Source organism: Botryllus schlosseri, chromosome 3, assembly GCF_051294905.1.
Source record: "Botryllus schlosseri isolate E-star chromosome 3, Bs_hap1, whole genome shotgun sequence".
Lineage (NCBI taxonomy): Eukaryota > Metazoa > Chordata > Ascidiacea > Stolidobranchia > Styelidae > Botryllus > Botryllus schlosseri.
This window is the reverse complement of record NC_137238.1, coordinates 7,306,399-7,329,795: the sequence shown is the minus strand read 5'-3', so window position 1 is coordinate 7,329,795 and position 23,397 is coordinate 7,306,399. Positions and strand designations below refer to the sequence as shown.

The following is a 23,397-nucleotide window of genomic DNA, read 5'->3' as shown; positions in this document are numbered from 1 at the left end:
GCCACTTATAACATACTATAACCAAAATACCCCAAAACATTATTTTTTAAATTAAAACTTTCTCACACCACCATTGACAATATCCATAGCCATACCCTGTAGTATGATCAACTATCACTACTTGAGTGGTATATCGTTTTGCAATAACCATTTTTATGTCACCTGTGAAGAAGTTGAAAAACAGTGTTGAAAATTAAAAAATGCGCCACAAATTTTCAATTGCATGTGGATGCTTATAATTTTCCTGTAAGGAAAATGGTTATTAGTCTTATCTATAGCTTGCATAGTGAACTACTGAATGAAGGCAGAACTGACAAATTTGAAGCACATATGTTTGACCAGAAGAAGTTTTAGTCAGATGTACCCAAATTTCCCCACCTACTCGAGTCCCCCCTCTATTGAAGGACACGCGATGAAAATGAATGAGGCATATGTCGATAGGCGAGGTCGATACGTCAGATCGCGGCTCGCTAATCTCGAGTGCTCAAAACAGTATGCCTCTTATTTACACGTTCAAGGCCAAGGTGTTGTCTGGTGGGAAGACTAGGACACGTCTTCGCGACTCACTCCCATATTTTACGTCTTATCGCAATCTTGCGGCTTTTGGAAATGAGAAATTATTTATAACCCGAACTGATCTTAGTTAGTGGATGAAAATATTCGCGCCGCAGATTATGACAGGGCAGGAAGTATATCGTACAGAATTCATAACTCAACCTCGAGCCGTGAATATAGTTAATCCGGAATCTTTTGCAGAATTATAAAGGTCAACTTTAAGATTAACGAATATAATCGGAATATCAACCGGTACGGGTCATGTTGATTCCCTTCGATCTCTTCTCGCTTGAGACATTGGCGCTGATTGGCAGTATTGTGGCCCTCGCCTGGTGAGTGGTAGCATGTTCAATTTTGCTACGAGTTCTGTTTCTGTGAGCAGGGACAATACCAGGAATGGTATAGCTTGCCATACCTTGACTGCGTGTCCTTTACAATGTTGAATGTCACATATGAGGAAGAAAATCAGTGTAAATCCCCATTGACTTTTTGATTTATTGAATTGCGTGTCGGGCACCCGTAGAGCTTCTTTGTCATGTATTGACATCCTCCATCTGTCGTTGCAGCGTATTCGTGGCGGCATGATACCATTTAAATTGATCTCTGAAGTAAAATGTCTTGCCGGTTTTGCCTTTGCCTTCCTTATTCTCCGTTTATTCGAGGAGCCAGTTATAGCAAATCAAGAGTTCATTGTCCTATAGATCTTATTAGTTCCGTCAAGTAATGCGACCAAATTGCAGGTATTACGTTCACCGAAAGTGGCAATATCACAAAGAACTCAATATACCTCACGATCCACCATCGCTTCTCCAGTTTGGACACTTGGGCAAACTCTTTGACAAAGAGGTAAGGACCATAGTTGATCATGGTCACGCATTAAAAGGGGGCTGGATCGTATTTAATTCCAACCAAAATCTTAGCATTAGAGCAGTTCAGTAAAAAATCTTTCCTCGATTCATAAAAATTTGGAAGTTGAAGATGGAAATTTAGGGTTGCGACGTTTCGTAACAATGATATTACAACAACTATATGCTGATATCAATTGATGCGAAAAATTGGGATGGCGTGAACGTGAATTGAAGAATTCGCTTTGAAATAAAAAAAAATTCAACCCAGCAATTTCTACATGAATAGTATGATGTCATTTTCAAGAAAAGTCATTTTTTTGCTTTTTATTAGGGATGGTGTGAACGTTAGGTTAACGTTTGCGTTCTGTCACTTCTGTGTATGAAACTCGGAAATTTAGATGTTCACGTACACCAGTGGTTCTTAACATTTTTTCCTTCAGCGCCCCCTTTCAAAAATTATCGTGCTCCAGCGCCCCCAACCTCGTATTGTAAGGAATGTAAATAAAGACAAATAATAAAGTCAATTAGTAAGAGGGAGGGCCGTAACAGCACTTCGCCAACCCCCCTAAAAAGGATTGCCTTGCGCACCCATAGCGTGATAAACCAAACTTCTGATGGCTTCGCCCCCAAGAACCCCGTAGCGTGATTTCGATGGTCAGCAAAGTTTGTGTGGCCTGGTCGCCCTAGGTACCAAAATTTTCTATAATGTATGAATGAATAGGTGGTAATTACATATATAAGTCGCTATAAACTTATTATCCTCTCAGCCCACGTAATCAGATTTACCAGTAGCGCCGAGGGAGCTGTTGTATTGGAAAATAAAGGGCATGTAATTAATATTTAAATATATTCGGGCGTGCCCGTAGGTACAATTAATTCGTTACCAGGGCCGTAACAGCACTTCGTCAGCCCCCCCCCCCAAAAAAAACGTTGGTCTTGTCCCCCCCCATCGCGTGATAAACCAAACTTCCGGGGGGCTTCGTCCCCAGACCCACCTCTGACTATCCGCTATTTGCTGATACTAGTCATCTACATTGGGTGTCCATTTACTGAGCCAACTATTCTCGCCTAGACGCGCGAAGCGCGAAAAATCTCAATAATTATTGATTGAATTGGTCAATATGATCGGGAATTGCATGTATATTGATATCAATTTTTATCCTCTGTCTGCTCACGTAAACAGATTTACCGGTAGAGCTGAGTGATGTGTGATTGAAAAGGTAGGACCCCTCAATAATAATTATACATTTTCGGGCGTATACCCGTTGGCAGGAATGAAACGGCACTTCGTCAGACCCCCTGAAAAAACTTGGGTCTTGGGCTGCCATAGGGTGTTAAATCGACCGCCCCCATCACGTTGTTGGCTTTTGCCACGAAATCAGCTGTACTGTTTAGCGAGCCAGTGCGAAGCGCGAAAATTTTCGATAATTCATGATAAAATCGGTCAATAAGATCGAGAATTGCATATATATTGCAATCAATTTCTTGTCCTCTCTGCTCATGTTACCAGATTTACCGGTAGAGCTGAGTGAGGTGCAATGTTCCCTCTAAGCTGCGCACGTGCGCAGTGCTGACACGATCTCTGCGTACAGAAAATCGACGTTGCGCAAAACAAATCCGAAGTTATGACCTTTTTTTAGTCGTTACGCACTGTTGTCCAAGGGCCTGCGCAGTGAGTTGTCGCGTGTGCGCAGACTCGTCAAAACGTAGAGCGAACATTGTGAGGTGTCTTAGAAACTGTAGGGCCCGTAACTAATAATTAAACATATTCAGGTGGACGGACCCGTTGGTATGACTTCGTTGCATGATGTTATTTCGTGACCTCCTGTCTGCTATATCGAAAAATAGAGAATCGCCCAACAAGGATATCTAGTTTTATATATCCCTGTCGCCCAACTAAAAGATGCGCACGATTTTGAATTGGTATATCTTCACTGGCATATAATTTTTCCCTGCCAGATGGAATTCGTCTTCTGAGGTTCAGATTGCCAAGACAGGAACATTTGGTGCCAGTCATTTAGGCGCCCATGGACAATTAAACCTATATTTCTTTTGTAGGCTATATATAACGAAGTTTTCGGTGTTAATTTGCTCTGAATACTCATTAGGGATATGTCCTACCACCACATCATCTACTGCGAAGCCATTTTTATCCAGCGCCCCCCATATCGCCCCCCTGAAGCCAGCGCCCCCCATATCGCCCCCTGAGCGTTTCTGCCCCCTTCAAAATCGCCAGCGCCCCTTGGGGGGGGGCGCTGGAGGCAAGGTTAAGAACCACTGACGTACACAAACGAACCTTGGAAGTTTCTGCACCGTGAACCTTTTTCATATATTGCAGTTTTCACTTCATTGTTACATCTTTGGTTGAAATTTATTGCATTTAAACGGCGGGCCACTCTATGCATGGCACTGGCAGCATAAGAAATCCACGCAACAACGAGCATCATGCACCTTGAAAATCTCAAATATTTTACTTGCTTTGTTACAAAAGTTTACTGGAAATATCCAGTTTTTTTTTGTGAATGTTTAGGGCAGTGGTTCTCAAACCGGGGGGCCGCGAAGCGTTTTCAGGTGGTCCGCATAGCCTCAAAATAGTTGATAGGCTAATTTGAATTGTTTTTTAAAAAAAAACATCTGAAGTGGGGCGCGAAGCTGCGGTTAACTAAAAGTTGTTTCTCGCTCCACGCATTTCCCCCTAAATTTATGGTTGTTGCCCTGTGTATAGTCCGAATTTCGTATTTGAGAACTCTCTCATCAACAGTCATAATCTTCCATGCCATCAAACTATCCTTTGCGACTGCTAGCACTCTGGTTTCATTTTGTGATATGACGATAAGGTGGCGCGAAATTTTTCACTATCAGGGGAGCGTGTCTGAAGAAAGTTTTTTGAGAATTACTGTGCTGGATATCATTTACTAGGCTTGACATTAAATGTTCATTAAAAAATGTTTGTCAATGTTAGGGCCATATTTTTTGCGATTATGTGTCGTCGGAAGCGTAACGCGTTGTTATTACATTCGCCACCACCTATGTTGTGGAAATGGATTTTTGGCACTCGCTAATATCCTTTCGAAGACGCGAATTTCCAAGACACGACCACGTATTTCAAGAAATGCAATTGCAGAATTCGCTTTGGAATAATAAAACTCAGTTGACACAATCTCTACATGGATAGTATGATCGTATTTGCAAGAAAGTCATTTTGCTGCTATTTATCACTGAGCCTACAGGTATGACGTCAGATGACGATTGTACGATAAATGAGCTAAATCTGTACTAAAACTTTCTGGGGTCCGCGGGGGTCTTCACGGTTCAAAAGGGGTGCGCAAAGACAAAAAGGTTGAGAACCACTGGTTTAGGGGCTCTGATGTGAGCTTGACCCGCGATCACACATCATCACGGGTGAAATAAACCACAATGTAGGCAGTCCCCGAATGATGCTTATTTAACCAATCAATGAAATACATATAAAGAATACATCGTTGTCTAATGTAAAAAAATTAGCAGGCGTATGGGGTCCATCTTGATTTGATATGTTTATCGTATCATAAAAACCAAATCTGTGTGCTTGGGGTATATATATCAATTCACTGAAATGTTATTTTGGAATTAGCAATATGACGTCACGTGACGTCATGAGGTTCACGTCCGCGTTCGTACAGAACCTTCCAAAAAATTTACGCTTTTACACGAGCCTGAACTTTTCAGAGATTCACAGTTCACACCATCCCTATAATATATGTTGTGGCAAAACTTGGTGAAAGCTACCATAATGATGCATCAATAGGAAATTCCATGAACGAATATGAACATAGCGAATAGCTGAAGACTACTTTCGAATGTTGTTCTGTGATACTAAAACCGCTTTTATCAGATCTGGCCATGAATTATGTCAATGTGTCATGTATTATGTTATGAGTAATTGTGTTTTCAGATTTTTAGCCTAAGCTTTATATTCCAAGGCGTTGAATACTAGATCAGGAACAACTAACTAATTATCTGTTTCTAGACGATGTTTCAATATGATAACCAGATGAAGAAAAAGCATGGAACAATTTGGGGGTAGGATGTACTCGCAATTTTCTATATGGTTAACATTCATTCTTTTCTCCGAACCATGCATGCGATCATTCATTGTGTTGGTAGAATGTCATCACTATATCAACTGTAATAAAAGTTGGATGTAAATAAGGATCACATAATAAGATTATATCTGATAGCAAACATTAGCGAAGTTGTTGATGACGCTACTTTGAACAGTGGATCCCAACTCCCTACTAATCTTATAACTGCGAAACCCCCACACCCGGTCATGCTTATCAGTAGTTGCGTATCAACCAGTGTCAGCAAAAATTCATGGAATATAATCTATGAATTGCACTTGATATATTTCAATACCACAGAAGCAAAATACCAACTTGTATCAGCATTCAGCATGCTCCAGATTATGTCATGAAATCAAGTAGCATTAAACGAAATTAGTGAGAACCTTACGTCGATATCCAGTTATCCACCTTCCGACCCATTACACCGTTACAGTTGTTCACTTTTATCTCACCCTTACAATGCTTCATTTCTTTACTTTGAGAATCCAATTTTAAAGTGTGAACCTATATCGAAAGCAAGCCTATCTTACTACTAGTCAGTAAAGTTTGTGCATACGTCGCTTATATAGGTAAATTCCAACATGTTATACAGATAGGTTATCCACTCGATACCAAAATTAACTGAATCACATTAAACATTCTACTGGCTAGGTTCCTTTCTAGAAATGCACATGTCGCTTTACGTTATACAGTGATGGCAGACTTCAAAACAGGGATGAGAAGATTGTATATTTTCACATCCACATCCGCTTTCATAAAGTCCATAAATCCTGAAACTCACCAATATCATAATGATTTCAAGACGAAACCCGGAATTGGTTCATATTCATCAAAAAGTCGTCAGGCCCTTGAAAAATATTAAAAATGTACTGTCTCATACCAAATCCAGCTTCGAATTGATTTAGAACAGTGGCTCTTAACCTTTTCGTATTCTCGGACCCCTTTTAGACCGTCACGGACCCATCAGATCCCCCAAAGTTTTAGTTCAAATTTAGCTCAATTGTCCTGCAATTGTCATCTGTCTTGTTCAAATGATATCCGTAGGCTAGTGATAACCAGCAAAAAATGACTTTTCTCAAAAATAACATCATGCTACTGATGTAGAAATTGGATTGAATTTTGTTATTTCAAAGTTAATTTTGCAACTGCATTTCTTGAAATACGTGGTCGAGTCTCGAAAATCCGCGCCGTCGATTTGCTATGAACTAGTGCCGATAATCCTTTTCCACAAAGATAGGTGGTGGTGAATGTAATAAAAAACGCATAACGCTTCCGACGACACATTCGGGTATGATCGCAACAAATATGGCACCAAAATTGATAAACAATTTTAATGAACATTTAACGTCAAGCCTGGTCATTTTTATGAAGCAGCTCATCTTGGGTGTCTGATTTCAGAGACTACTCCTATTCGTTTCGAATCCTTCCTATGTTTTCATTTTATCGCAATTTTGTGAGTTTTTGAATTGATGACAATATTAATAAACTGATACTGATAATGACTGAAATTATTATGGCAAAGGGTTATGTATGTCACAAGAGAAAATCGATTTTTGTATACATTTCGAAGTCACCATGATTGAGCTTACTAATCCATATTTTTATTTTTTTTTCACAATCCCCAACAAAATATCGCGAAATAGCAAAATATATGCATTAGTAGGCTATTGGTAATTTAGCAATTAAAATGAGTCTGAACAGTAGGATATTTCAACTCGGACGGCCATTCTGTTGATGCGAGTTTTGGAGATTTAGGTACTAGTAATGAAGTGAAAGTACCTCGCGATTTTCCAGGTTTAAAAACACAGATTCAGGTTATCAACTATTTTGAAAATTCAGAGGCTTCGCTGATCCCTAGGGGTCCGCGGACCCCCGGTTGAGAACAACTGATTTAGAAGATCTTTAAGTATGATCACGATCAAGTAGTATATTGTTTCAGAGGTCATGTCACAGACTTGTTTGAAATAATATACTTTAATATGGGCCCAAGTAAAGATGAAATGATCAGCGTTCCTGGGCCCTTTGCGACCCGGCTAGTTTCGTTTTATTCGAATAATTCGCAGTTAGCATCCAGAAGATTATCGGTTTAACGTGACCACAAATGAGTTTTTTTTCAACGACGCACTGTAGTATAAAAATAGCACCACGTTACTTACCAGCCCAAAGATGATATATATGTATGACAGTTGGGGGTTGATAATTCAGGTATGACAGTGTTGGAACTGCCACTCAATAATACGTCTTCCAATTTCAGATCTTATGCATTTCTCAGTCCGAGTGTAACAATCCACGATCCGGATATGCTGAGACAGATATTCATCAAAGAATTTCATTCTTTTCCTGCTAGGCAGGTAACAAAAATTGACTATAAATTATATCTATGCGATCTCTAGCAATGTTCATTCTTCAGCCATTATGTGACTTTTGACACGTCACAATCCCGGATATTGAATGAAAGGGATGACATCCACGTGTTTCATTTATCAGGTGTATATGCGGAAACGAATGTTTTCTAGTCTACTACATGTGATCAGAGCCAGGACCGTAACTTCCGCACCCCAACACACCCAATAAGGGGGGGGGAGGCTTTAGGCGCCCCCAGAATTATTTCGTGAATGAACATAAATCATAAAGTATTGTTTTGGAAATTTAATGTTGTCAAATATATAGTGATTATTGGGAACCATTCCCCAAACAAAGAAGGAGCATGACTTTAAAAAAGGGCACTTCGGCGCACCAAGACATATGAAGTTATAAGCCATGTAACATGCGACTCGGAGAAGTCTGCCAGAACGATCAGCAGCGAGAAGACCTTGGCGAAAAAGAATTGCCTTGTGCTGACAGAAAACTTCGTTGTATATAAATATATGTTTAATTGTCCATAGGCGCCAAAATGGCTGGTGCCGAATATCCCTGTCCTGGCGATCTGAGCTCCACAAGACAAATGTCATCCTGAGGGAACATTATTTGGCAGTAAAGAAAGAGCAATTTGAAATCGTGTACGTATTTTAGTTAAGTACGTTTGGGTGATTTCAATATCGTTTGACATAGCAGATGGAAGGTCGCGAAATAGCATCATGTAACGAAATCATTATACCAACGGGTGCGCCCATAGCGTTGGGACTTCGGGATCAAATTTGAAATCCCCGGGATTTTCGCTTCTCAATCCCGGGATTTCCCGGGATTAGAAAAGTAGTCAAATACACATACAAGCAACACAAACAGCATTTATTCTTTGTAATGTTGACGCGAAAACGCGACAGTAACAAGAGTATCATCGTTTAGACCAGCGGTCTTGAACACAAATTTGCTCGCGGGTCAATTTCGTAGTTTCTGATGACGCGGCAGGCCGCAGAATTAAATAGGGGTATAATGTGTATTTCCCAGTAGGCCTTATTAGACGAAACTTGCAGACTGGCATTCCATACACAATGTGAAAATGTGATTCAAATTATAATATTCACGTTTGCCACGAAAAAGTCATATTTTTAAATATTTTCTTTAAAATGATGTTGTGCTTGGCATAATTTGGCGAAATAGTGAGTTATAGACAGTTAGACACCATGCGAGACGACAAATGCATCGTGTCATCGTAAAACCTGTCGCGTTGTAATTTCGCAACTAGCGGACATTTGACATGTGATTGCGATTCAGGTTTTTGAAGTGCTAAAGTACTGTTACGGTCTTGATCAGAGCTGAATGTTAACCATTACTTCCCGGGTTCCATACTATAACCAAGAATGCCATTACCGAGATGGACATTACCGAGAATGCTATTACCGAGAATGGACATTACCGGGAACGGACATTACCGAGAATGGACATTACCGAGAACGGACATTACCGAGAACGGACATTACCGAGAATGGCCAATGCCAAGAATAGAGCTTAATTTAACTGACGTTGTCGAGAAATTTATACTTGAGAATCGATACCGAATGTAGTAACGCCGTGATGCACACACACGACCTGTTCATATGCATGACATGCCTGCATTGCATATATTGCATTCTCGGTAATGTCCATTCTTGGTGGTGTTCATTCTCGGTAATGTCCATTCTCGGTATTGTCCTTCTCGGTAATTGCATTCTCGGTAATAGCATTCTCGGTATTGACCGGACACCTTACTTCCCGTTCCTTTACAATTGTAGGACCCAAGCATAATCAAATTGTATCGCCGCTAGGTTATCTGTTTGCGATAGTGAAGATGCCACAGAATGAATAATCTCGCACCACATACGAAGATCACATACTATATTTCAGAACAGTCTCATCAAGATAGGCGGAAAAGAGCTCAATGTAGGCCTCACGGTTGTTGAGGGTAGCCAATGGAAGCGCATTCGGTCTTCCCTCACTCCTACATTCTCAACTTCTAAGATCAGACAAATGATCTACATCATGGACAGATGTGCAGACAACGCTGCAGCGGCTCTGGACCGCAGTATCAAGTCCAGTGATGGAGTATTCAACTCGAAAAAGTGAGTGGAACGACCGTGTAAAAAGTATAGTCATGGGCGCGACAGGATTTTATGGGTCCATCATAACGGCAGTAGTCATTTTGGCTCCACGATGCTTAGAGACTGATGATTGCAGCCAATTTCCAATTTTATTGACGACTTCTTTGTACGCCGCGTTCTTCCCGACGCTGACAGTTTTTGGCAATGTATGGGCCTAATAATACAAGATATCTTTGCGGTGCGTGGACCGATTGGATATTGTTACGGCCGGAACGCACATAACATTGTACACAATTGACCATATGCCGGAGCAGGGAAGCGACAAGAGGCATCTGTTTTGTGTGGCGGAGGTTGCCCAGTCTAAATATAGATAATAAAGTATCGGTGGTCCAACCAGAAAATTAATAAATCTTATGTATGGCATTATAAAAGCAATTGATATAACCTACAGAATCCAACGACTCTTAACGTCTGGGATCTGAGTGGTTTAGCCCAATACTTGCGTCATGTTCTGATTTTCAATGGAAGTAACATGATTCTCGACATTTTGAGTATACGACACAATGAAAAACGAGAGTTGGGCTTGGGACAGTTTTTCCTCAAAACTAACTCATCCTGTACCCTAACTTCAAACCACATGCGCAAGTCTCATGTGCTCATTTCCCCCATGCCCATTGCCCATTGCTTGCCGTGGCTAAATAGCTTGGTGGTATGAACGGCAGCTGCAACACTAATGGATTGCGACTTCGAGTCCTGCCGGAGTCGATTCCAGAATTCCTGCCTAAGTGCTGGTGGTTTTTCTAGGCTCCTCCACGCCGTTTGATCTTCGCAAGCGGTGTCTTGAGCAAGCCGAGAAGTGGGCCGTGCTACAAGTCGTCAGTTAAGGAATCAAGATAAAGACAATCGGCCTGGTGTAAATGACCAATGTAGTCGACAAACACATTGAATAATACAAAAAAATATTGCTTATTGCTCATATCCCAGGCGACCGGTCACTATATGTAACGTGATTACAATTTACCGAAATACCCTCCTCTCTTTTTCCAGGATATCTTCCCGGCTCTCTCTCGACATCATTTGCTCATCCGCGTTCAGCACAGAAGTGAACTCACAAGACGATACCTTGAAGGAGCCGGAAATAGCGAAGCAAGCCAAGAACCTATTTTCGATATCTTTTTTCAGTCCGTGGTTCGTTCTGTGCTGTGAGTATATTTTCCGGTCGCTGCAAGCGATTTCAGTTAAGAGCGCCGAGTATATTGTTGGCACTACTACCCTGCAGCCATTAGTAAAATACGTATATGAAACTAAAACGGGATATTCAAAAGGTTGGAATTCCAAGGTTGTGATACAGGAGTTACACTGTGCCAAGATGCGTCTATATTTCACTCACGACAGACGCAAATCTAGTTAACAGTGACTCTAAATAAGGATGAAAATAAAAGGTTAAAATGCACAAGGAAATACGCTGAACCCGCAACCCATTGCAGTAATGCCGATAAAATACGGAAGTAACTAACAAAATTACTGACCTATTACAGATCTATTAAACATGAGTGACGCAGGTGTTTTCGAATTGGGGTGCATTGTTTTCCTCGGTTTGTTGCAGGTTGCAGGAAATTCGGCAAATGTTACATGCATATTAAAAGATCGCTCTAGTGTGGTCGCGACCCAAATTCATACCCTTCGCGACCCATACTTTGAGAACCCCTGCTATAGGCATAAGTAGATGTGTTACCGATGGCACAGTGGAACGTAAAGTCAAGTTATATCAGATTTGCCGTTTGCCAATTCACGTTTGATTGCTCTCAGAAAATGCCATTATTAATCATAGAAACTGAATAATATATTTACCCCTTTCTTGCATTTTAAATTTGTCTGGTTCGATGCGTCAAGAATCGGAAATATCCATCAAATATGTCAAGCACTTTACATTTTGAAATTGTACGTTAGGGTTGTTCAGAATTGACCGACTTTCAAAAAGTCCAGGTTTTCAGTCCGATTCCCATGCCTTATACCTTGAAAACATATTCTGGCTACTTTTTTTTGTAACTCGTCCCCTGCATCCGTGTGCACATTGAGCTGGAAGAATAGCAGCTGAAAATAGGGGATTCCCCTAAAATCTCAGTGTCACGATTTTACCTAGCCGAGTTAAAGTGACATATAACATGGATTTATGCAGCTGTTGCGGTTTGGAGTGCTACAAAACCCCACTATATAAGGCATTCCTAGTTCAGGATAACATTTCCATGTCCCACACTGCCTTAGAACTGCTCAAAACTACCTAAAACTGATGGTCTTTTTGTTGGATCACATATCCTACACCCCTCAAACCTACCCGGCACTGTTCATCAATTTCCTGGATCCCCATGTGCAAGAATACAACTGCAAATGTAACATCCACTCACAGCCACATAATAAACATCACAAGAAACGAAAAAATAAGGCAAAGAAAGAGATCAACTTGGCAAAATATTACATAAATCAGGTGGATGAAATGGTTGCTTTCGAGAAATCTGCATATCTGTTCCGGTGATCTTCCACAGCTTGTACACTGTAAGCTAAAACGCGTGCATTTATGCACAAAAAAAACACACAATATTCGATTTTTTTTTTAGATGTCACATTGCGTGGTAGCGATGTATGTCATAATATTGTGTGGTCTGAAGTGGCATGTCAGTACCTATCGCTGCAGAGCTCGAAATTATGTATCTGGAAATACCTCCACACTGTGGATCCACAGGCTCTTCTCGAAACAATATTTTATTTTAAAAGAGTCGGTTGTGGAATGTACAATAAAAGAAACAGTGTAAGTTGCCGTTAAATATGACAATACAAATTGAAAACATAACAATTTTTTGACACAGTAAGACAGGATTTTATACAGTAATAACAGAGATTCTTGCAGGTACAGAACTGCAATAAACAACTGAATAGTATGTGCTGTGCATGTTGAAATGAACCCAATCATTTTCGGATGACACTCGTCAGAGGTAATCGTCAGCAACTAGTGGAGAATTGGAAATAACATTGTATATCAACAATCGTATCACAAAATAGGCCTTCACCAGCATGAAATTTCGCGAGAGTGAGCGTTTAATGCACTATTTCCATGCAGGTGATACTATTTAACAGTAATAACAGTATAAAAGAACTGGATTCGGAACTAAAGCAAGGTGTATGTACAGTAATGTTGTCAATAAATATTGTTTCTCAAAAATTGTCTGGTTTCATGATCAAATGATTGATTGAATTGCCAAAATGCCATAGTAAACCAATTTTGGCTAAACAGTATGTTATTTGGAACAGCCCTAATATACAGTGCCACTAAAAACGAAAAATTTACTAATGAAGGCATAGCAAAAGTCTAGCCACTAAAAAAAACGAATTATTGTGCAAATGCAAAAAATAACGAAATCCACTATGTACAGGTACATTCCATACCAAAAGAAAGCACTACTCACAGTCCAAGTACTTGGAGCAAGGGAGATTAATTAGCCTACATTTTTTCAATCGATTGCTGGGCATTCTGATATTTTTTCCAAAAATGGACGAACTTGTTCGACTGTAATCCTGAATTTTTATCACCAACAAGGACACGTTGAATGAATGGCAATATTTGAAAGACCTTGGGATAACTAAGATCCCATGCGGAATAGCATGCTACGAGATCAATAATCATCTCAAACGGTCTTCTTTCGTTTTCGGATATGCGCTTGATGGTGATGCGATCGGCCGCAATCCACGACTGTTCATCTCCATTCTCACGACGTGCAATCAAAAGATGTGGAGGTGTCAACTTTGAAGTCGTTAAATCGACTGTATGTGCCTGGAATTAAAACAATATGTTAGCTTTAAATGATATTGCCAAATGTTCATGTGCGAATCCAGAGCACATGACCAACTTCAGCTAGAAATGCTTATTTGAGACTTCTCATAATGTAATGACTTTCTCTTGACTCGACTTGACTTTTGATTAATTTCTCAAAACACAAAAACGACTCGAAACAATCTGTGTATTGACTCGACTTGAGTCATTGCGCATGACTCGAGACTCAGATGGCCAAGAAAGACATTTCCACCGTAATTTTGAATAATACTAAAATAACCACACTATTGGCATTTCTTCTATTCGTACTGGCACTAAAAAATGCTACCAGAAACTACTAAAAGGAAAATCAATGTATTATAAATGCGAATAATTCGGTATCACCAAACAGTCATAAAAAATGGGTTCAACAGAACTGGAACTGGAAACTGAGCAGTCATCACAATGACTTGGACTCGGACTTGAGTCATAACACCATGAATCGGACTCGAACCTCTACTTGTTGACTTAGAATCGGACTCGACTCGGCGGTGAGTTGAAAATGACTCGACTTGATTCGAGTCAATCCTATAAAAGTGACATTGAGTTGTGACTCGGAGCCTTGTGACTTGGTTACGACCCTGCTTCTCATACTTAAGATATAAATGTAGTTGAATCGGCGAATAGTTTAAAGGGGCACTGTTCTCTAAAAATGATGTCGTCTCAAATTGAATGGGCGAAACGAGAAAAAGTTTTAGGCCACAGCCATATTTTTCACAATGCCACCGTGAAGGAGCTGCAATTTATTGAATTTTTTGCAGGGGAATCATGCTCCAGCAGTCACACAGAAATCGAACTTTATATCGTTGTCAGCCGATGTTATGAAGGAAATATGTCATACAAGCAAAGGTCGTTTAATCACCGCGTGCAACGGAAGATGTTCAGTCAACTACAGAAGACAACTATATGAAGTTCGATTTCTGCGTGACTGCTGGAGCATGTGGAAAATTCAATAAATTGCAGCTCCATTACGGTGGCGTTCTGAAGAAAATGGCTGTGGCCTAAAAAATTTTCTCGTTTCGCCCTTCACTTTAAGACCACATAGTTTTTAGAGTGCAGTGCACCGTTAACAAGCTTAGCTCCAAAGGGCAAATTTATAATAAGTTATTATATTATTCGATTATTAATTGAAGCTTCAATTAATGCACCAATTGTGTTCAGATGCATAAATTTCTCTACATCATCAGAATCTTCAGGGGTACCAATGAACCTCGGACCTCGTTCGATCATAACTTGTTAGCTGCTTATTCTTAAAGGGGCTCTGCGCTATAAAAATTATGAGGTCCCAAATTAACTCGCAGGTTGAAAAAAAATTTGCCATAGACATCGTCTTCAGAAAGCCACCGTAATGGTGCTGCAATTCAATTATGGTTAACATACGAACTGCTTTAGGAGGATTTGTCCTCCTTTTTCAGGTTTTTCAAATTGTCGTCCTAGGACGCCTAAATGTCTTCCTTTTTGGCAACTCCAGTACTGTTAGTGTGAAAATCCTCTCCCGATTACAAAATATGACAAACATATAAATTGAAAGAATTTTGCATAAGACCCGTTACGCTCGAGCTTTCGCGTTTCTTAACCCATTGCGAAATTTATGGTGCGTTAACTTCACCATCGCTTTACTCGTTGTGACTTCTATATTTTCGCAAAGGGTTAAGAATTGATGACTCGCAGCCACGTCAGTTGGTCTTAGTACGAAATTCTGCAGCTCCATTACGTCGAGTGCAGTGTTTAGCATAGCATAATATACCTTCGTTTTAGGACGGCTCAAGAATTTCGATCATATTGAAAGATTTTATTAATAGAACTTTTATGTATATCTAAAACAGAGGTCTCAAACTCAATATGCTAGCGGGCCAATTTCCTACTTTTTGATGGTGCCGCGGGCCGCAGGCACCAATAATAGGGGAATTCAATGTATTTCTGAGTAGGCTTTATTTGACGGGACCTTGCAGACTGACATTCCACACACATCTTGGAAATGTGATTTACTATTGTGAATTCATGCCTGCCACGAAAAAAATCACATTTTAAAATATTCGAACACAATTGTTGCTGCACTTGGCATAGTTGCTGTATATTTAGTTGTAGTCACCATGCGACTGTACAAATGCATCGGGACATCGTAAAACTATCGTGTTATAGTTTTGCAGCTAGCGGACATTTGAACTGGCACAATTATAGGTAGAATACTTTAAAATTTTAAAAAGATTGATCTGATGTCAGAGCATTGGAGCAGTGCCGCCTAATCCGGGTTTCGATCATACTCCTGATAACAACGCTATTGATGATGTCATTACCCAAGTCAAATTGAATCAGCATTAGATTTACGCTCAAATTTGGAACAGATCTATTTTAACTTGAATATAATGATTACTGTGCCATAGCGTTAGAAATTTCCAATCGCCGAAGTATTCATTGACCTTCCATTGCGTGGTAACTTTTGAAATTGATGTAATAGTGAAGTTTGATGAGTAGTTTCAGGTTTCTGGAGTAGTTTTGGGGCAAATTTCCAGTTTTCAAAGTAAAAGGGGATATTTGGCAGTTAAAGATTGTCGAATACTGCGAAATCCTAAATACCGTCACGGGCTGCATAAAATGGCCGCGTGTTTGAGACCTCTGATCTAAACTGAAGCAGATCCATACTAGACAGGTAGCAAATCTTACCTGACAAAGACATATTGCACTCAAACCATGGTTCGACTTTATTTTCTTGTCTGTGAGAGCCTTCTGGAGTTCGAGCAGGATATGAATTTCATCGTCTTCATTTCCCTGCAAACAATTAGAGTCATAATAGGCACAGGTGAGGGACATTCCTGCAATTCAAAAGTTTCCATTCCATCCATCACATTCCATTTTAGATAAAGGCAAGTTTGGGCATTAGCACTGTACGCAAGTTGTGGAATTATTGATTAAATGCGCGCTATCTCGTTTGCTATCATCTGAAGACTACTAATTCTTGTCTGCTTTTTTATACACTCGTATTCCCTCGGTGTCACTTGTCAGTGTTTGATTTGTTATTAGTACTGCGCATTGTGCAGTACACGGCGTTGAATTACGTTGTTAAAAATTGATGCAACACAAGATTCTCGATGGCGCAAATTCTGAATTTATTCGATTAGTTTGAGCAGCAACATTCTATGCTGATTTCACCAAACTTACGATCCTTATTTGATGTACAAATTCGACTTCATCGTTAGAAACGTAGATTTCATCGGGTGCTCCGAGAAAACCATCTCTTATTGCGATTTGACGAGCAAATATACCTTCTACAAATTAAAGTGCATTATTTGCATCGGTGAGGACCGCAAGCCGCGTTTAAAATATTTCAGCGGGAAATCGCATTGCGTAGCATTGTGCGATGCGATATGCGTGACCAGACGAATCTCGCTAAATGGTCGCGGCCCCGCGTAACACTGATAATACGACTTCTTGAATTACAACTGAATATTAGAGTCAGAATGGCCATTTTAAAAGATCGTGGTTTTGCGTTTCAAAAAGAGGGATTTCGACACCACCTGGTTACGCGCCTGCCGCCACCCCATGCAAAAATAAAAGTCAGTGCCTATGACTGTAGCACTGTTAATTATCAAGCATGATACCAACCTCTTGATCAGTCTGATTTCCAAAAACTTTATCAAGAGTGAGAAGCATTTCCATGTACTTCTCATGCATTTCTTCAACACTTCTATCAACAAGCAGTTGAAACTCATGTCTGATCTATTGAAAATAACAATGCGTTACTCAGAGCTGTTAGTCATGAATATGCACATCACTTAAACAGGTTACCTAGAGTAAGTAAATTCATCCATATTATTCATTTTAAAACACATAGCCTAGTTATTCAGAATAACGCGAAACAATAACTTCATATTGTTTATTTATTCGCTAAAAGCTTTTCGACTGACCCTCATCAGTAGCGAACGTCAGTGATATGGTGGATCAAATTCGAAATGTAAGAATTATTTTGTGTCTAAGATGTAATAATGACAAAAACAAACAACTAGTAGACGGGAAACATACGGTAGTAACGATACAATACAAACGTTAACGAGTACATATTCGGTTATAAATAACCGAGAACACAGCACACATTAATGAAATATTCCAAGGGTTTAGAGGCGTTCATTCTGCCTAATTGACCATGTTGTTTCGTAGTGAGCTAACAAAAATATCCGCCTCGTGCAACAGCACGACCAACTTTTCAGCTATGGCGCTGCAATTTGCAAGAGCTAAAAATTTTTTAGTTGTCCAAGCCTGGTATAGTGTACACTGTAAGCATGTCATGTAATGGGAAAATAGTGTATGCTAATGCAATAGGAAGATAAATATGCAATATAATTGCTTATTTTGCCGAGGCACACAAACAATTTCAATTTACTGATTTTCGCAGTTATGACTGCAAATTGAAGTCATCTGTAAAGAATGAAAGACCTCACCAGTCTAATATCTTGCAGCATTGGAAAGCTCTTCAAAATTTCAGCAACGCCACCAAATTCTAGCACCTTTAACTGATTGCGTCTGTCGTGATGAGTGAACTTCATGAGAGTGATGACATTCGGCCAATTGGCACCAGGTCTATTGAACTCTGTTTCCAACTGCACCCTGGCGTCTTCAATCGTTATATTAGGGTGACCTTTTGAATAAAATGAAACTTATAAATAATAAAAAAACGAATAACAATCATCCAATCACCTGATGAGCCTTGACACAAAGCATGCGCTCTCCATGAAGACGTACCAGATGCCTTTGTCTTTTGTCAGAGATTCCTCAACTTTTGCGACCGCTTTTTCGAGAAGTAATACTGAAAAGCATTTGATCATGAATGCACTTTAATATATTGAATTCGGATAGGATTCGGGCAGTAGGTCATAGTCAAGAGAAGACGGTGCTTCATAGCAAAACAAGTCCAGTGTCTTCATATTTTTGTGTCTCTTTTTACAATGGCTACAGAGATCTTCATATTTTGAATACACTATGCCACAGATCCTGCATGACATGATAACACTCGGATGTTGTCTGTGACAATAAATGTGTAGACAACAAATCGGTAGTTCCGATAAAAGGGCACAACCAACACTTTCCATTAGACATTCTACCAAACCATATTAAGTAATTGAAACAGGTCAAGTGCCAAGAAAGATGTACATAACTTCATTTGCAAATGAGGTTTCATCACTCGGTCTATTATGATATCTTCAGATGAAATTATTAAACAGCATTAGCTCCCATTTTCATGGTCTGCTCTTAAGGCGCATCAAGCTGCTAGATCGAAAATAGGTAATCTATATCTACTCATACCGCTGGGCGCTGGTGCTGCATTTGAAACTCGATAACATGAACATAACATTATTTACAGATGATGTTGAAAATTTACATAAACGAATTACCTTGCAGTAAATCAATGTGCTCCCTCTCCATTCCGTTTTGAACTAAAAACATCTCCATTCCCTCGCTATATGCTATTTAGATTCACGTAACAAAGACCGACAGATTCACGGTATATCTCACTCACTCTGGTCCTGCGTGGTAACGATCGATTGTCTCAGGATTGCGTCATACAGTCACGTGACTCAGTAAGTCATGCGTAAAGAAGAGACAGTTCATCAATGATAAAATACAAAGGGTACTACTATAGAATGTTTACATTCTATAGTACTACTAATAACTGAATGATTGCTATTCTGTTGGCAATGATAGCGGTACCCGATACGAGTAAAATGTTCAACGTCGGGGTGTTTCATACATATTTGTATGACAAATTTCTTCAGTAAGTTCGGTAGGGAAATAATATGATCAACCTTTTATTTTATCGCAATCTCTTAGTATGTTGATCTGATAATTTGTTTATAATAAACTGAAATGAGTAACAAGCGATTAACTATAAGGATTAACGTGACTATCGTAGGTATGTAAAGTCAGATCAGAGCAAACCTCAAGACAGCGAGTCGTCAGTCAGGTATTGGTACAGCATGACCATAATATCTGATCACCAACCTATTTGCTTGAAGCCCGGTACCACTGTCGGTTACGATCTTGGTTATTTATAACTGTAATAATATTGTTAATTAAATACTGCAGCCTGAAGTAAAATCTATAACTTAGGACATACCGATCAAATCACATATTGCGAGGCTGTTCGGCGTGTATCAATATTACCGCGCTTTAGGCTGCCTGGGATGATATATCACATCAATAGTAACCTCGTGAAGTTTCAGAGTGGAGATTAGCAAGCGACCTCTCAAACTTCCTCTCAATTGATATCCGGTATGAATGCTTGACACCACAGGAAATTTGTCCGGAATGACTATACTGATATGCATGTGAGCTCATAGACACATCATATGAGCATTAACCCACATCTTATGACATTCACTGATGATGTGTGGACGTGCACACAACATGGCGGATTCTCGATGTCAGATCTCAGCCGATAATATGTGTCAGCCAAATATTGTATCTACCTATGCACAATGTTGTGTCTCATTCAACGCTGTGAATTTACAGTGTAGGAGGCTCGCTCGCTGTTTTTTGTCATCCGTTATGAACGCAGCATAGTCGGTATTCAATTTTACCATACGCTCTGCTGCATCATTAACTACTTCAACAGTATTCACAAATTCTTGAGCAGTCACGAAATCCGGATCAGTATGCCATTCCGAAACTGGAAGACTCAACCAATCATGTTCCACATGTATAGCATCAAATAGAAACCACGATTCTGGCCCAATCAAATCGACCATACTCATTGACTTAGAGACAGAGTCAGAGATCAGACTGAGAGGCATACCTCTGCGAAATTTTTCAGGGATTGGCATTTTCAGCAATTTAGCAGCCATCGCTTCCTTCAGGTTGTCAGGAATCTTTGGATTAGCCGAGAACATGGTAAATACCACCATTTCCTCAGTTAGATACGAATGATGTTTTCGCAATTTCTTGTATGCCACATCAGCAACAGTGAGATCGCATAATGAAAAGTTTTTCATGTCATGAAGGAATTTGAGATCATTCCAAGGTGCGTCACATGCAATACCAGTTTTCAACCCAGCTGGAACATAAAACAAAGCAATGAATGTATTGATTCGTTCCAACTTTTCAATGAACTCTTCAGAATAGTTCATTTACTCACTCCACATGAACATTTTTGACAGTACAGGACTTGACTCATCCATCTAGCGCTATGAGTAGCACCAGGCTTGCGAAAACGATGATGAACATATTTGTCATCCAAACTCGCCAAAGTGCCTGTTGCACATTCTCTGTAGTCATCTCTTATCAAGACTTCTTTCTGCTTTCCATCATTGGGTTTCATCAGTGGAATTATTTCTTGCTTTGCTTCATCAGCTTTCATCGCCAACCAGCTGCCTTTAATAAACTTCAGCGCTTTATAGCTTCTTGATTTATCAATATGTTTCCACTTCTTCTTGAAGGTATTAAAATCCGTGTTTTCAGGGCCTGTGGTTGTCGATCCAAACAAACACTTCCAAACCTCTCGAATGATCAGTTCATAAATATGATGGCGACAGGCATTGTAGAAAACTTTCCTGTTATCAATTCTTCAAGTAACGGAACCGCACCTTTGTTTTTACCAGTGTTTGAGCATGTTGTGTCAAACACAAGAGCTCTAACAGATTTTGGTAAATTCCAAAGTTCCAGCAGTTCAAATGATGCATCAGCCTGTGCTTTTCCTGTAGCACTTTCCAGAGTTTGAATGCCAAGAAGTTTCCCTTTCTTAAATGCGCTGGAATACGCAGACGATGCGAGCACTGCCAAGGCCTCAAATTGATATCCTAGACGACTCTTAGTGAGCTTTCCATCACAGTGCAATGCAATGTGCTCTGGTGGATTGGTGGATATTTTTTCAAAGATAGATTCGGAAATTTTCAAACGATTTGCAATGCGTCATCGATAGGTCCCAGATCTTGAAAGATGGAAGTCATTAGGGTTGCCATCGCAAGCTTTAATCAGTGCTGCAGTTATCATGGTAGCGGCATTATCACTGACTTTCAAGCGATCAAAAACCTGGCATAGGTCTTCGTCGCTGAATAGGTTTACAGGAGCTTTTAGAGTCACAAATTTAGCGGAATGACCAGATGTCGACTGTGCAAGTTCAAAATCAGTGCTGTGAGAAGTGTCAGCTACCTGTGAAGATATAGATGAGCTCTCTGTAAATTCACCTTCGCTACTTGATGCTGGTGCAGACTCTCTTACACTCATGGTCCGTCTCTTTTGTTGCATGATTTTCGCTTTCAACACTTTATCTTTGCCACCGATCGTTGCTAATCTCGGACCCCTTTGATCCTGATAAAATGCTATGTCTTCACGTTTTTTATCATCAGAAAGAATTCTACTCGCTTCAATTGTCGCTATCGCGTCAGGGGCTCCTATATCCCATAGCTTACTCAGTTTGGCTTCAAAGTTTTTTTGATACATATTGCCGGCCTGCAGTTTTCTTTAGTGACAGCCATTGTTTCCATACTGTTTCCAATCTTTTAGTGGCATTGACTTTTGTGATAGTCTTTATGCCAGCAAGTAACCAAAAACGGATCACTTTGCATCTACTGCGATCTGAATGTGTGACTTGACTGGTTCATTTTTTAAAAATGAATGCTCTCTCAGGTGTAGCACATATTGCATAACTTGCCTCAGAGTGGGCAACTTCGATCCCGTAATGGCTTCCTCAGATGGCCCAACTAAGAAATGCTGTGTCTGCGATCGTGTTCTTCTAGTTTTCTTCGGTACTGCTGTACTAGATGACGATTTTCTTTTTTTTCAGACATTTCGCACTACAGCTAATCCTAGAAAAACAGATATACATAAACTCAGTCAAGCAACAAAGAATAGTGGAAAACATTTCAGTTCTTTTAGAGTTTTAGGTCAAACACATACTGCATAACTTGCACAGGAGTAGCCAGATTAGATGCAGTTATAGATTATCGAAGATAGTTATTCCTAAATTGGAAAAACTCATACCAGGATATTGATATCTTGGGATATAACAAAAAATTTAGAGCAACCGAGTGGCGGTTTTCCCCAGTCACTTTGCAAGCTTTGTTTCTATCCCAGTAGAAAGGAAAAGAGTATCAGGTCTATTATATCAAATAGTTGTATACTGCTATAATACTATGTTCACTAATCACGCGCTAAACTCGCTAATAGCATGAGTCAAAACGCCGCCTGATAAGTCCTGCACCTCAATCGTAAACACAGTCCATGAACAACAAAGCAGCAAGGCACCTGACTAATCAATGATCCCCGTTTCACAGCCGTGCTCAGCGCTTCATCAGCGCTAGAACCACTGAGCTATATAAACACTGGAGTGCGCTACTCGCGATATTTACGTTGTCACTAGAAACAGTTGCATTGTGGGGGATAGGCTGGACGATTTAGTGCAGGAGCTTATGGAAAAACGTCCAGTTCCAAAATATATTTGATTCGTATTGGGTTTGTAGTATTTTATACGAATGGAGCTTTGAATGAATAATCATCGTAACATTCAGGATTTGTTTCAGCCCAATATCTCGTGTTTATATCTGTGTTATCGGTGTATTTCAACATGTCGAAGATAT

At 39.9% G+C, this 23,397-nt stretch overlaps 2 protein-coding genes and 1 long non-coding RNA gene across 5 annotated transcripts in view; 1 reads left to right on the top strand and 2 right to left on the bottom strand.

The window, feature by feature from the left end:
* Positions 1–358: 358 nt before the first annotated feature.
* Positions 359–23,397, top strand: part of LOC145434838 (cytochrome P450 3A14-like) — a 33,827-nt gene continuing 10,788 nt past the window's right edge. The window contains exons 1-6 of the mRNA XM_080312069.1: positions 359–887; positions 1,296–1,401; positions 5,413–5,465; positions 7,764–7,860; positions 9,773–9,987; positions 11,014–11,168. Coding sequence (XP_080168195.1) covers positions 817–887; positions 1,296–1,401; positions 5,413–5,465; positions 7,764–7,860; positions 9,773–9,987; positions 11,014–11,168 — 697 coding nt within the window. The 5' untranslated portion in view covers positions 359–816. The remainder of the gene's footprint in view (positions 888–1,295; positions 1,402–5,412; positions 5,466–7,763; positions 7,861–9,772; positions 9,988–11,013; positions 11,169–23,397) is intronic.
* Positions 12,315–23,111, bottom strand: LOC145434896 (uncharacterized). The gene is made up of 2 exons (XR_013913625.1): positions 20,334–23,111; positions 12,315–12,509 (listed from the first exon to the last, which is right to left on the bottom strand). It is a non-coding gene; the product is annotated as an uncharacterized LOC145434896 (long non-coding RNA).
* On the bottom strand, positions 12,711–20,309 carry LOC145434854 (uncharacterized). Of its 3 annotated transcripts, XM_080312095.1 has the most exons (7): positions 19,941–20,305; positions 19,219–19,878; positions 18,524–18,632; positions 18,268–18,464; positions 17,435–17,548; positions 16,496–16,600; positions 12,711–13,792 (listed from the first exon to the last, which is right to left on the bottom strand). In XM_080312095.1, the coding sequence occupies exons 4-7, from the start codon at positions 18,370–18,372 to the stop codon at positions 13,463–13,465; spliced, it is 654 nt and encodes a 217-aa protein (XP_080168221.1). In that variant the 5' UTR covers positions 18,373–18,464; positions 18,524–18,632; positions 19,219–19,878; positions 19,941–20,305; the 3' UTR covers positions 12,711–13,462. The 3 variants fall into 3 exon arrangements, with proteins under 3 accessions (XP_080168221.1, XP_080168223.1, XP_080168220.1); XM_080312097.1 differs by having other exon boundaries at positions 18,334–18,464; positions 19,219–20,309; XM_080312094.1 differs by having other exon boundaries at positions 19,219–20,305.

Coding starts and splice junctions, on each gene's coding strand:
- LOC145434854 (XM_080312094.1), bottom strand. CDS start 18,372: ATGAAGTTCACTCATCACGACAGACGCAATCAGTTAAAGGTGCTAGAA. Junction 17,549..18,267: donor TGCTGCAAGATATTAGACTG/GTGAGGTCTTTC, acceptor TATTTTCAATAG/ATCAGACATGAGTTTCAACT. Junction 16,601..17,434: donor GAAATCAGACTGATCAAGAG/GTTGGTATCATG, acceptor AATTGTTTGCAG/GGAAATGAAGACGATGAAAT.